The sequence below is a fragment of the Emys orbicularis genome, chromosome 2 (genome assembly GCF_028017835.1).
Source record: "Emys orbicularis isolate rEmyOrb1 chromosome 2, rEmyOrb1.hap1, whole genome shotgun sequence".
Taxonomy (NCBI): Eukaryota; Metazoa; Chordata; order Testudines; family Emydidae; genus Emys; species Emys orbicularis.
This window is the reverse complement of record NC_088684.1, coordinates 278039567-278055157: the sequence shown is the minus strand read 5'-3', so window position 1 is coordinate 278055157 and position 15591 is coordinate 278039567. Positions and strand designations below refer to the sequence as shown.

Genomic DNA, 15591 nt, shown 5'->3' with positions numbered 1-15591 from the left:
TTGTGTTGCCATGTCAGCCTCTGAATTAGCCAAATATGTCACACTCCTCCCCACTTCCACTTTATTTCTAACTCCTTCAACTGACCTCAGACTTACTGAATGGTTTCCCACTCGGTTACATACTTCATTCTTTTTAAAAGTTGCTAACTGCCTGGGGAGAGAGGGAACAGGTGCAAGCATCAAACCCAGGCCCAGAAGTCCTCAGGCAGTGCTCAGACCAGGACCAACACACAGCAGCTTACTTCAACCAGAAGAGAAGAGGGCTAACGAAGCTCTAGCTCACAAAGAGCCCTGCCCATGAAACTCCTGACTGGGGGAGACATCCAGCCCCACCAGTTGGCTGGGACACTCTATTTAATCCAGAAAGAGGCACAGGAAGTTGTCTGAGCAACAAACAAATCCCTGGCTGCCCGTTACTATGGTCCCTGCCTACTTGCCTGACTCCTGGTTCCTGCCTCCCAACCTGGTCCTGGCCCTTCCCTCCTCATCCCAGACCCCCATCTGCTCCAGTTCCTGCTTTCCTACCTTACTCCAGGTCCCACTCCTATGCTCTACCCCTGACGCTGACTCCAGGCTTGACTCCTAACTCCAGCTCTGACCTTTGGCTTGGTATCTCACTGGCTCTGACCCTTGGCTTGGCCTTTGACTTTGATCCCAGCTCCGGTTCCATACTCCTGACTCTAACCATTAGGCCTGACCTCCCACGCCCCAGTCCCTACTTGCATCTGGGGGGGAAAAGTTAAGAAAGTTAAGATGAAATGCCAAGTGTGTTCGTGAAAAAAACATAATTTTAGTGGCTGAGCATTTCTCTATGAAAAAAGCAATTCCTCAGTGGCTGAGACTAAGTAAAATCCATACTTCCAGAGCAGCCTGAGCCTTGCACTTGGAAATATCAAAGGTGGATTAGGGGTAATCACCAAGTCAAGTCTTTCCTGAAGCCTCTCCCTGTGAGGTTACTCAGAAACTAACCAACACTTTCAAATTCATACATTTCTCTTAGAATGGCCATGCAGCAGTGCCACAAAAGCAGATGCTTTATAAAGCACAAGTTCTTTGCTTAGTATAGAATTTTTCTAAGGCATCTATATCTGTGTTATCTATTGGCCAGATCCAAATCTCATAGCATTAATGAGAATTGAACCTGGGCCAAAACATCTAATTTGATTAATAAAATAAATGTATTATATGTTATTCCTCAGTGACCCAAGATTTGGGAAATGATTTCATTCTTTTCTCCCCTAGGTTATAGACATTATTAAAATAAAGTGCAGAACTGATTTAATTTTAAATGTGTTGTGGTTAATGGAAATAAGGTGCTCTGTCCTATTTGGCATCTGAGTTTATATTTTAAAATAGCTACATTTTACTATATAGCTATATCTGGTCCTCTAGCTACATATCAGCTCAATGACAGGACCAAAAAAAAGAGAGATTGTTTATGGCGATATCATTAGAACACTATGTTTCACTAACACCAATATATGGTCTGCCAATTACAATTTAGTTGTGATTTAAACAGTGATAATCAATCACCTAAAGGCTTTTGGGGGGCTAATAATTAGCTTGGTAGGTGTGAGTGTTCTACCGGTAAATGGGTGAAGTCAATGAGGCAGCACTCATTGACACCAGCAGAGAACTTGGCCCATGGCATTGTCTCTTTACAAGTATGACAGACACTGGTCTATCATATGTCACTCCTAGCCTCTAGCTTGAATTTCCTCCAGAAGACAGTAATTGCAGCCATTTTTGAAATTTTAAAGCTTATTTTTCATCTTAAAAAAAAGCTAATTGTAGGTAAAATAGTCCATAAGCAATTAAAGTAAACATTTTACTGCTTCATGAACGAATGAGTGGACTTTCACCTTCTGAGGAAGGTAATCCAATATGACTGCCACTTCTGAGTGTTTATAAGTAATTTAGCTTCAAATTTTTTTTACATACAATGCACTAGTAGTGCTACCCGTTTGGGAAATAAATCTGGTAAACTATTAATTTGCAATAATTTTTACTCATCTGTTAAATGCAAAGAATGGAATTCAAGAAAACTATGATGGAAAGCTATATAGAGACATTCTACAATTCTGATGACATTATAAGCAAGTAGAGTGAAACAGCTGTTGAGAAAGCTATTTTCAACAAAATTTTCCTGCTTGCAAGTTGCTGAAACTTTGGAAAACATGGAGAAATTTTATTAAATTTCTTAATTGATTAAATTTTCCCTGAAACATTTTTTCCTTTTTGGAAAACTAAGCCACTTTCACTCGTTCAAACTCATGTCCCTCACAGTGCAATAAAGGTGCCTGTGTGGTCTTGTTTTTATACTGTCCAGTTTTCTATATGTTCCCTGCTAACCCCAACTGGAAACTGACCATGAGTAGTACGGGTTTGTGTATAGGGCTCTGTTTCTGATGGAAGAAGATATTTTTTCCCAACAAAGCAAATGACAATAAAAGGTTTTTGACTAGAAAATCAAGGTGAATACTAGGAGTTGTAGGATATACTTACTTACAGGATGGGGGATTCTATCCTGGGAAGCTGTGACTCTGAAAAAGATTTTGTGAGTCATGGTGGATAAGTATCTGAACATGAGCTGCTAATGTGACTCTGTAGCCAACAGAGCTAATGCAATCGTGGGATGCTTAAACAGGGGAATCTGGAGTGGGAGTAGAGAATTTATTTTACCTCTGTATTTGGCAAAGTATGACCACTGCTGGAATGCTATATCCAGTTCTTTTGCCCACAATTCAAGAAGGATGTTGATAAATTGGAAAGGGTTCAGAGAAGAGCCATGAAAATGATAAAAGGATTAAGGGGCGACTTGACCACACTCTATAAGTATCTACATGGAGAAAAAATATTTAATAATGGGCTCTTTAATCTAGCAGAGAAAGATATAAAATGTTCCAATGGCTGGAAGTTGAAACTAAACCAATTCAGACTGGAAAAAAGGCATACATTTTTGACAGTGAGGGTAATTAACCATAGGAACCATAGGTGCAGATTCTCCACCACTGGCAATTTTTAGATCAAGATCAAATATTTTTTAAAGATACGCTCTAGTTCCAAAAGAATTATTTTGGGGAAAGTTCTATGGTCTATGTTATACAGGAGGTCAAACTAGATAATCACAATGCTCCCTTCTAGCCTTGGAATCTATGAATCCTTCTCTTGGCATGTGCTAGAACGACCACAGAGATTAAATGAGATATATGGCAATGGAGGGTAAATTAGCTGGCCATCGAGATACATTTACCTGCTGTAAATCGAAGGTATAGCACCGGAAAACTAATGGCATTTACTGGTACCATCACATATAGACAGAGTGAGGGCAACAGCAGGAAAGATTGAGGAGGATACTGCAGTGCAGCAACACAATTAAGGGGCTAAAAGCAGTCAGTCCCTGAGTCCCACTACAAATGAGCACCTACCACATCCTTCCAGATGTAAAGCTTGTGGCCTGAAGCTTTAGAGAGAAGGGAGCTCATTATTGTCATTTGTTGGTGAAATGGGAGAAGAACAGCCCACAGCAACTTAAGATCCGCAGATAGGAAGGGACTTCACTGGCGAGGGAGATCTCTGCTGGCATCAGTCAGAGGGCAAGGAGAATTGACTGAATGTGTCAGGCTTCATTTGTATATTATATGATGGCGTGGTGCATTCTGAATAAAATGCAGTTTAGTTTTGCCTTTAGGAGCAATTAAATGCAACAGACCTTGTTGGGAAATACAAGGACAAGACATTGAATGTGCCTGAGGTTACCCTGACCGAGATTGCAGTCAGGGGCAGTTGAGTAAGGGAGCATGGACAGAGGTAAAGGAGGAAGAGAGGGAAAAGGCTCCTGACAGCTGCTGGAGGGGCTTCTCTGCTGATGAGGACTCTGTCAAATGTCCCAGACACCACTGAACTCATCCTGAGAGTCGAGCTGAGACTGCTGAACAGTACAGAGTCTAGGCAGCTTCAAGGCAGCAGTGGCAGCTTTGTGGCAACAGATGATGCAGAACAGCAGTGGCAGTAGCACCTCTGAGGTGACGGATGGCACAGAGCAGTGGAAGAGGTAGGCAGCTTGGACTGAAACCACAGACAGAGCAGCAGTCTATCCACAGGACTCTGGTGTGGGCCTCTCTATCCAGCAATTAAAGCTGAAATCACTCCAGCTGAGTTAGGGAGTGGAGCCCCCAGAGCCCCCAGGCAGCCGCAACCTGATAGAGTCCTTGGATTTCTCCAATCCAGGATAGCTAACTGTGAGCAGAGAGCTGAGGTGGTAGGAAGTGGCCAGAACACATTAGTCACTCATAATGGCCAAAGAAGGACCAAGGTAGGTACGTTTAAGACATCCTGGGAGGTGAGAGTCTTACATCATAGAATTTGTTACTTGGTGGTTTGACCAACTCATTGTGTTGTGTACCTCCCCCTCTCCACCCCCAAAGTTCTCCTTGTTGTAACCTCTGGACTCAGCGCTTGCAAGTGGGGAAAAACTGCTCATAAGGGGCAGCCAGGATGATTTATGTAGGTTCCCAGATTTCTGCGTGAGGGCTTAAGCCAGTGTTAGTTAAGTCTTTAAGGAAACTTCTAGAAAATTAAACCTGATCATTTCTGCTGCCGACAACACCTGGCAGAAGAGTTACAGAGACTATCAAAAAACTCCCAAATATTGTCTCCCATGTCAGAATTTCTCTGAAAGCTATCAAACCCTCCCATGAAGTAACCTTTATGCCCTAATTAGTTCTCTATTAAATTCTGTTGAGTTCTATTTTTTAAACTTTCTCTCATGGAGGAGCTATAGTTCCTGTACAAACATTTCCACCTTAGAAAATTTAAGCAATATCTTCATTGTACCAGATCAGTCAAGTCACTACCTGTCCAATTGACCAGATGAACATACATATAATTAGTCAGTGTGAAACGTAGAAAAGTAAAACAATGTTTAAACAAGGATGGACTCCTGAAGGAGACATAATCTAGTGTTCCAAGCACAAAACTCAAAGTCAGAAACCCCTGAGTTCCACTCTACCTTAGACACTACCTCCTCTTCTATGAAACTGAGTATAATAACCCTTACAATACTTATCTTACATGGGTATGGTGAAGGTTAGTTAATGTTTATACAGCACTCTGAAGATTATAATTTTTCCTTTTACCTTATACTAGTGGTAATATGGAGATCTTTTGGAGACTGCATCAGATCATTTTTATTAAGTATGCTATTGCTAACTGTATACAAAACTTGGCAAAGAATGCCAGGATATTCTTGTTTCTCCCCCCCCCCCCCCTCTCTCCATGTGATGAATTTTGATGATAAAAAATTAGCTATTTCCTTAAGAAAATATATATTAAAGCATAACAATGAAAAAACATATAAAATAGAAGGGACGAGCACCATATACATACTTGACATCGTCAAAGTCACTCATCTGCAGCTTCAGGAGATCTGCCACATACTTTATTAACTCCAAACCCTTTTCCTCATTCAGCGGGCTGTTGAAAGGAAGCAAGAAAACGCAGCATTATGAAAATGGAACTCATCAATACTTGAGAGGCTAAAAGTCCCCAAAGAGTTATCACCTTGGCCTGTCAGGGTCTGAAAATCACTGCTTACAGTATTCCTGTCACATAGCGATTGTGATATCAAGGGAATTGGGATCAGGTGCTTCTTCAGGCATGATGAATCACCTGAATTTTCCAGCAATAAGACAAACAATAAGGTGTAAATGGAATTGTTAGGAAGTGTAATGGGCCCATGATGCAGTGACCGGTTCATCTCAAGCCTCAATAAAAAATGTAATAAAGTAAAAAGAAAGAAAGAGTGAAAAGGATTGGCGAGACAAGGATGGAAACAAACAATGAAAGTCAAATTGCAGGGCTCTGTATCAAATGGACAAGGGAAAAGCATATTTTTAAATTCATTAGTTTTTTTAAATGAATCCTGACCCAGGGAAAGGATGCAAAAATATTATGGATTTGAAAGTAAACAATTGAGATAGGCACACAGAGCAGGAGAGGCTGATTAGATAGATGGAAGACTCTTCGGTGGGTGTGTGTGTGCTGCTGACATAACCTGCCTTCAATCTTTTTAAATTTTCTCAATGCCACATTTACATTTTTTAATTTAGAAAACAAGTTGCAATCAAGCATATCACATGTGCAGTGTTATCATTTAAGAAAGCATTTAGCTATATGCAAAATTTTCATTTATAAAAAGTTTCGGGTTATTAGTTAAGAGTTCTTTAGGCTTTCTTATAACTCTAAAGATGTATTGCAAACATTACATTTTCTGTCTGTGATGTACTGACAGCAGTGTTCCTATCTGGATGGGGACTTAAAAGTTTCTTGACACCTTAAATGACTGCTTCTTGAAGCAGCTAGTCCTGGAACACACAAGAGGAGAGGCAATTCTTGATTTAGTCCTAAGTGGAGCAAAGGATCTGGTCCAAGAGGTGAATATAGCTGGACTACTTGGTAATAGTGACAATAATATAATTAAATTTAACATCCCTGTGGCGGGGAAAACACCACAGCAGCCCAACATTGTAACATTTAATTTAATTTCAGAAAGGGAACTACACAGAAATGAGGAGGTTAGTTAAACAGAAATTAAAAGGTACAGCACCAAAAGTGAAATCCCTACAAGCTATAGGGAAACTTTTTAAAGACACCATAATAGAGGCTCAACTTAAATGTATTCCCCAAATTAAAAAAACATAGAAGATAACAAAAAAAGTGCCACCATGGCTAAACAACAAAGTAAAAGAAGCAGTGAGAGGCAAAAAAAGCATCCTTTAAAAAGTGGAAGTTAAATCCTAGTGAGGAAAATAGAAAAGAGCATAAATTCTGGCAAACTAAATGGAAAAATATACATATATAGAGGAAGGCCAAAAAAGAATCTGAAGAACAGCTAGCCAAAGACTCAAAAAGTAATAGCAAAAAATTTGTTAAGTACATCAGAAGCAGGGAGCCTGTTAAACAACCAGTGGGGCCACTGGACGATCGAGATGCTAAAGGAGCACTCAAGGATGATTAAGCCATTGCGGAGAAACTAAATGAATTCTTTGCATCGGTCTTCACGGCTGAGGATGTGAGGGAGAGTCCCAAACCTGAGCCATTCTTTTTAGGTGACAAATCTGAGGAACTGTCCCAGATTGAGGTGTCATTAGAGGAGGTTTTAGAACAAATTGATAAAACTAAACAGTAATAAGTCACCAGGATCAGATGGTATTCACCCAAGAGTTCTGAAGGAACTCAAATGTGAAATTGCAGAACTACTAACTGTAGTATGTAACCTATCATTTAAATCAGTTTCTGTACCAAATGACTGAAGGATAGCTAATGTGACGCCAATTTTTAAAAAGGGCTCCAGAGGTGATCCTGGCAATTACAAACCAGTAAACCTGACTTCAGTACCAGGCAAATTGGTTGAAACTATAGTAAAGAACAAAATTGTCAAACACATAGATGAACTTAATTTGTTGGGGAAGAGTCAACATGGTTTTTGTAAAGGGAAATCATGCCTCACCAATCTACTAGAATTCTTTGAGGGGGTCAACAAGCATGTGGACAAGGGGGATCCACCGGATATAGTGTACTTAGATTTTCAGAAAGCCTTTGACAAGGTCCCTCACCAAAGGCTTTTAAGCAAAATGAGCTGTCATGGGATAAGAGGGACGGTCCTCTCATGGATTGGTAACTAGTTAAAACATAGGAAACAAAGGGTAGGAATAAACGGTCAGTTTTCAGAATGGAGAGAGGTAAATATTGGAGTCCCCTACGGGTCTCTACTGGGATCAGTCCTATTCAACATGTTCCATAAATGATCTGGAAAAAGGGATAAACAGTGAGATGGCAAAATTTGCAGATGATACAAAACTAATCAAGATAGTTAAATCCCAGGCAAACTGCGAAGACCTACAAAAGGTTCTCTCAAAACTGGGTGACTGGGCAACAAAATGGTAGATGAAATTCAATGTTGATAAATGCAAAGTAATGAACATTGGAAAACATAATCCCAACTATATAAAATGATGGGGTCTAAATTGTCTGTTACCACTCAAAAAAGAGATCTTGGAGTCATTGTGGATAGTTCTCTGAAAACATCCACTCAATGTGCAGCGGCAGTCAAAAAAGCAAACAGAATGTTGGGAATCATTGAGAAAGGGATAGATAATAAAACAGAAAATATCATATTGCCTCTATATAAATCCATGGTATGCCCACATCTAGAATACTACATGTAGATGTGGTCACCCCGTCTCAAAAAAGATATATTGGAAAATGTTCAGAAAAGGGCAACAAAAATGATTAGGGGTATGGAATGGCTGCCATATGAGAAGAGATTAATAAGACTGGGACTTTTCAGCCTGGAAAAAAGACGACTAAGGGAGGATATGATAGAGGTCTATAAAATCATGACTGGTGTGGAGAAAGTAAATAAGGAAGTGTTATTTACTCCTGCTCATAATACAAGAACTAGGGGTCACCAAATGAAATTAATAGGCAGGTTTAAAACAAACAAAAGGAAGTATTTTTTCACACAATGCATGGTCAACCTGTGGAACTCCTTGTCAGAGGATGTTGTGAAGGTCAAGACTATAACAGGGTTAAACAAAGAACTACATAAATTCATGGAGGATAGGTCCATCAATGGCTAATAGCCAGGATGGACAGGGATGGTGTCCCTAGCCTCTGTTTGCCAGGAGCTGGGAATGGGCGACAGGGGATGGATCATTTGGTAATTACCCGTTCTGTTCATTCCCTCTGGGGGACCTGGCATTGGCCACTGTTGGAAGACAGGATACTGGGCTAGATGGACCTTTGGTCTGACCCAGTATGGCTGTTGTTATGTTCTTACGGATTTTGATTAAACAGTGCTTTTCAACATTGTTAAACCCCAATGTTCATATAATTAAATTTTACAAGCATGAGTGTCAGCTCATTTATGCTAGTGTAAATCAGAAACAATTCTAGTGAAGCCAGTGCAGTAGAGTCAAGTGAGAAGAGGATCAGGCCTTACATTTTTACTTCAAGGCTTTGGGGAGGGAGGGGGGGTGATAGAGAAAAAAAACATGCTCTTAAAGGTGATTTCTTTATGTAGGCCAAGAAGGAAAAAAAGAAAAAGAAAGATTTTCTAGGATCTACTTTATTTTTTCTTATTTCAATGAAAGATTTCACCTGCAAGTTTTTATTAATCATCATCATTTTATGTATTGTCTACTGGGCTGCAATGAGCACTTTTATTTATTTTACAGTGTTTTGCATACAGTGCCCAGAGGGTATGTCTATTTAAATAACAGGATATCTCATTTGGACTTTGGTTAGGATAGAATTACTCAGCTTCTCTTCACATTCCTACAGTCTTAACCCAAAATGCTCAAGGGACATCCTGTCACACAGACAGAGGTACCCCTCAGGGTACCATATAAACTTAGAGTTCTTCTACATGAAAAAGGCAGAGATGTTCCTGTGTAAAAGTAAAGTAAAGAATATAAGCACTTCTGCAAGAAAAAAAAAAAGTACCATGGATTATTCATAAAAAACCCTTACCTTTCAAGGACTGACAGTGAATAGAACTCTGATTATTTACAGATAACCATGAAAGTAGATTGTTACAGTGACTCAGGGGCTTACGTGTTAATTAGATCCTTTCCTCCCAAAGATGCTGGTTTAAATTTAGGGGGATGATTGGTGTCAGGAAGTAGATTTTTACTATAATAGCAAGTACACACAGAACTGCAAGGAAAGAGGACTGGAGAAGGATAATACTTTAAAAAGAGGAACAAAGAGGATTCAGAGAATTATAGACCAATCAGCCTAACTTGGATACCTGAAAAGATACTGGAACAAATTATTAAACAATCCATTTATAAGCACCTAGAGGATAATAGGATTATAAGGAATAGCCAGCATGGATTTGTCCAGAACAAATCATGCCAAACCGACCTCATTTCCTTCTTTGACAGGGTAACTGGCCTAGTGGATAGGGGGTAGATGTGATATATCTTGACTTTAGTAAGGCTTTTGATACAGTTCCCTAGATGACATTCTCATAAGCAAACAAGGGAAACGTGATCTAGATGAAATTGCTATAAGGTGGGTGCACAACTGGTTGAAAGACTGTACTCAAATAGTAATTGTCAATGGTTCACTGTCAAACCAGGAGGAGGTATCTAGTGGTATCCCACAGGGGTGAGTCTTGCATCCGGTACTATTCAATATTTTCATTTAGATAATGGAGTGGAGAATGTGTTTATACAATCTGAAGATGACACCACGCTGGGAGGGGTTGAAAACACTTTGGAGGACAGAATTAGACTTCAAAACAACCTTGACAAATTGGAGTATTGGTCTGAATTCAATAGGATGAAATTAAATAAAGACAAGTGCAAAATACTTCACTTAGGAAGGAACAATCAAATGCACAACTACAAACTGGGGAATAACTAGCTAGGTGGGAGTTATAATGGATCACAAATTGAAAATGAGTCAACAATGTGATGCAGGTGCAAAAATGCTAATATCATTCTGGGGTGTAGTAACAAGAAGTGTTGAATGTAATACATGGGAGGTAATTGTCCCGCTCTACTCAACACTTGTGAGGCCTCAGCTGGAGTACAGTGTCCAGTTCTGGACACCATATTTTAGGGAAAATGTGGACAAATTTTAGAGAGGCCAGAAGAGAGCAACAAAAATTATATAAATCACCTCTGAGAAAAAGTTTTTAAAAATGGGGCTTATTAAGTCTTAAGAAAAAAAGACTAGGGGGCGGGAAGCTGATAAGTGTTCAAATATGTTAAGGACTTTATAAAAAAGGAGGGTGATCAATTCTTCTCCATATCCAATTAAGGCAGGACAAGAAATAATGAGCTTAATCTGCAGCAACAGGAACGGTGAACCGCAGCCACTGGGAGCTGCGGTCAGCCGTGCAAAAGTAAACGAACTGTCTGGCGGCCCTGGCCAGCAGATTACCCTGACGGGCTGCATGCGGCCTGTGGGCCGCAGGTTGCCCACCCCTGCTCTAGTGTACACAAGGCCTCTTGTTCGAGAGCCAACCCCACATACCATTCTGTTTTTATATATAAGAACACCTATATAGTTGCAGATGACACCAAGCTGGAAAGTGTCAAAAATAAAATTAATTTTATTTTTGACGCCTTTCAACTTGGTATCATCTGCAAATATATTGGCTGTGCTGTAAGGCTGATTTGCGAGCAAGCAAAGTGCAGCAGAATAAAACACAACTATTGACTATACTATATACACTTTATAGCTCGCTATATATAAAGCCATTCTGCATTTTGTAGTATGTTTAATAAATAACTCTAAAAATCACCATCCATTTTCTTAAAATATATTCCCCCTCCTGCCCAAGGGTCATTACTGTGTAAACCAGTGTTTCATTATTGAAACAAAGCACCTTACTTCCATCGGATTATCCTCTAATATCTTCTCTTTCTGTCACCAGCAATTTAAACATTATTTTTCAATTGAAAGGTCACAGACCTAACGAAAAATGTATATTGAACCAGTGTCAGTGTACTTATACAGTCTATCTGAGATCATTTGTAAAATGTACTTTGTTTAAAGGGCTAACAACAATGAGGTTATAAAGAGCATAAGGAAATACATACATTTTACTGGTGGGTTAAATAGATATAGATTATACTCTTTTAAAATCAGGCTCTGAGTCTTCACTCTCCAAAATCTTTCACCACTTTCTTTATTGTTCCTCACTTCCCAGCCTCACATCATTAGGCACACAACTCTGGCATAGTGCTGTACCTGCTGCACCATGCAGGTAATTTTCCTATTCAAAATAGCAAACATTATATGATGGTGTTACATTATCCCCTCAGATGAAATGGCTTCTTTGTTGAAACCAAGACTGCAGTGGCATCATTTGGCACCATGACTTCATCACAGCTCCCTTTGCAGAAACTTCCCTATCCCCATTTGTCATTTTAAAAATCAAGGGCCCAATCCAGAACTACTTGCTCAGGAAAAACTAACACTTACTTTAATTAACTCCCATTGACTTCACCAGGAGGTTTGTCTGAGTAAGGACAGCAGGACCAAGCTATCATGCTATTTTAATTAGAAAAAGGCCTGATAAAACCGCAGAAACTTTTCATGGGAGCTGCTGCCTGTTCAGCCCTTTTGAAAATCAGGCCACCTATTTAGATTCCCGAATATGGATTAAGGAACCTAACATTAGGCAATCACTTTTGGAAATTTTGCCACACAATGTACTGAACACTGAAATGAGAGAAAAACAGAGACCACAGCAAACACAGCAACCACTCGCTACGTTGCAATCGTTTACACAGAGCCCTCGCTGTTAGAACCTGATTTTTAAAGAGCAGTTCCATGCCTAAAATGGCATCATAGAGTTCCACTGTCATTATCTGTCAATGACTTCCACATCTAATCTGCTCAATTTACACACACAAAAAAAGTTTTTTCCTGACCTCTGGTTTTGCAAGTGTCTCACAGTCACATCAGGCCATTTCCTTCTCATACACCAGCACAAGAAAGCCAAATGATGTCCTATGCTAGCCAAATGATGTCCTCAGTATTATCCATGCAACCCCCCCGCCTTACATGGGATTACACACATGTAACTGAGGCTATGTCTACACTAAAGACCTTACAGCGGCACAGCTGTACCCAGGGCCGGCTCTAGCTTTTTTGCCGCCCCAGGCAAAAAAAAACAACAAAAAACCGGCAGCCGGACTGCCGAAGCAAAAAAAAAAAAACGGCGGCAAGGGGGTGAAGGGTGGCACCCGCCCGCTCCCTCCGCCCATGGGCAGCCCTCCGGCCTTGGGGTGCCTGTCCCAGCCGGGCAGGCGGAGCCCCCGGGGGCTGCAGGAGGTGCTGGCTCAGCCGCTCCTTTAAAGGCGGCTTGGCCGGGCCGGGCTCAGAGCGGCGCGGGAGGCGGAGGCCGGTGCAGGCAGCGGGGAGTGCCGTGTCCCGGGGAGCCCGGCGGCACGGTGAGCGGTGGGGATCGCTAGTTCATGCCCCTGCAGGGCTGGGCTGGCCGCCCCAAAATTGGCCAGAATGCCGCCCCTTACAATGTGCTGCCCCAGGCACGTGCTTTCTCGTCTGGTGCCTGGAGCCGGCCCTGGCTGTACCACTGTGTCTCCTGTGTAGCTGCTCTATGCCAACGGGAGAGAGGTCTCCCGTTGGCATAATTAAACCACCCTGAATGAGCGGCAGTAGTTATGTCGGCCGGAGAGCATCTCCAGTCACTCATTCCCAACTTCTGGCAAGCAGGGATGTTGGTCAGGGATGGGGTTTTTTCACACCCCTGACTGACAAAAGTTTTACCGACAAAAGTGAGAGTGTAGACATAGCCTATGAGGAATGTAGAACATTATTCAGTTGATGCTGAATGAGGAATACAACCCAGTTCCCCTTCTCTCAGATCTGTTAGCTCTGCAGTGGTCACAAGAGTGAAGAGCAGCATTTATAGCAGTCCACAAGGATTGTATACATTCCCTTTGGTCAGATGTGGGGCGCATGGTGTAGAGGCAGCCAGCAAGTAAGGTGTGGCTTGAAAAAAAGATAAATTTTTTAACATTACAAAATCTTCTCTGACTCCATTACTTAAAGAACAGAGCTGAACGCCGGCTCCTGATCCAAGTCCTAGTTCAGCTTGGTGCCTTAATTACATATTTGGTGTTGTGACATTCTAATGGACATTTCTATAAGATCCCAAAGCTCAACAGTGCACCCAGAAGTGGGAATATGCAGAGGCTACTTTGAAGAAGATAGATTACATCTCTCTGGCCTGGATCTAATGATCAAGGGTATGTTTGCAATTTCTGGTCAGAGAACAGGAAGAAAATACATAAAAAAGCAGCGGGGTGAGTCCTGCAGGGAAAACTATTGAGCAACATGGCAGTTCCCTCAGCCTAGCACAGAATGGCACTCAGTTACTAATAAAAGCTACCAGGTAATGGCAAAAGAGAAGAAAAAACAGAGATGAAAAATGTATTTTCTGCATTTCCCAAAACTCTTGTGAAAACGATCCCATAAACTGGTCCATTTTTGGAGAAAATTTTTGATCTAGTTGTACAGATGGCTTAATTGTTAATACTTGCCAGTCCTGCTCTAGTCCAAGGAGAGCAATATGTGTCTCACAGTAAGGTTGTCAGCCTCACAAGCAGTTGTTCTCATTCGTTTTTCCTTCTCAGAGTTGCCGAGTGTGTTCCAAAAACCAGTTACTGGGCCTTAAAATCCCCATGTGCCACTGTTCAAATTATGTACTGTCCTTCCCAAACTGTACACAGTGCCCTTGCAATACATTCTTAAGAAACGTAGTGCAGCACAGTAATGGATATCCATTCAGTTCTGTCAGATTAGTTCATGTGAATCATTTTCTAAAAAAAGGAGGAATAACCTACAGCACAGAAATAAGCCTGACATTGGGAATTACACTCCTTAAACCTAAATGTCTGTCTAATCCCCAGTGAAATCTTAACTAAATTTTCAGATTTAGCATTCAGTATTTTCAACTGAAATCTTGGAAAGAGTCTTAATGGAACAGTTGTATATTTTCCACATGGATAACAATGTAAAAAAATGATTGCCAAATAGAAGCTCCACATGCAAAACTTGTTGCATGGTTACCTTAGGTAACCAACCTCTACTATACACTTAAGCACACCATGCAATGAAAGTAGCATATAGGGAATGACTTGAGATTAAAGGTAAACAGCTTCCAGTTGAAGATGTTGGTAGGGATATATAAAGTCCTTTATGGCTTCGGTCACGGATACCTTAGCGATCCTCTTCCTCTTTGTGTTTTACCCCAGCAGCTCAAGTGATAACAATAATATTCCATTTGGGACACTCAAATTAACAGTCACTGGATGTGCTCATCCAGGGTCTGGATTAGAGCTGGTTGGGAATTTTTCTGAGACACAATTTTTCATTGAGAAATGCAGATTTGTCCAAAACAAATATTTTCTCAGGAAAGGATCAGTTTCAACTCAACTCAGATTCATTGGGAAGGTTTTTTATTTCCATGATGGAGGGAAAAAAGAGAGAGAGAGAGACACACTCTCCTCTCACTGTGGTGAGAGACCACAGTTCACATGCCTGTTTGATTTAGAATAGGGACTTGAATCCACATCTCCGGCGGCTGCCCTAACCACCAGCCTATTGGCTATCTAGGGTACACTGTATGAACGTGTGTGTTCTCGTGCACACTCTCTCTCTCTCTCATTTTGTGGAAAACACTGAAAGGTCTCAGGTTTGTCTCAATATGGAATGGGAAATTACTTTAAATCTTGAAAATATCTGTGGGATGGGAGAACTATTTCCCACCCAGCACTAGCCAGGATGTTTCCAGTGGTGGGTCCTTGCCTCTGGAATTTACTCTCCAGCTTTGTCTGACAGACCCTGATTTTGATTATCCTCCGTACACATTGTGAAGCTTATACATTTACCCAGGCTTCTTCAGTAGAGGTTGGCTGAGTGAGTTAGGACAAGACAGACCAATATTAGAGAATGTTTTAATGCTGATTTGGGTCAATTTTTTTCCTGTTCATTTTTAAAGACTGAATTTTAAAGACAGGTGCATTTTATAATCTGAAATAC

General features: G+C 40.9%; 1 protein-coding gene across 1 annotated transcript in view; it reads right to left on the bottom strand.

Moving 5' to 3' along the window:
• Nucleotides 1-15591, bottom strand: part of PTPRN2 (protein tyrosine phosphatase receptor type N2) — a 959094-nt gene that overhangs the window by 526490 nt on the left and 417013 nt on the right. Inside the window, exon 10 of the mRNA XM_065400104.1 lies at nucleotides 5389-5475. Coding sequence (XP_065256176.1) covers nucleotides 5389-5475 — 87 coding nt within the window. The remainder of the gene's footprint in view (nucleotides 1-5388; nucleotides 5476-15591) is intronic.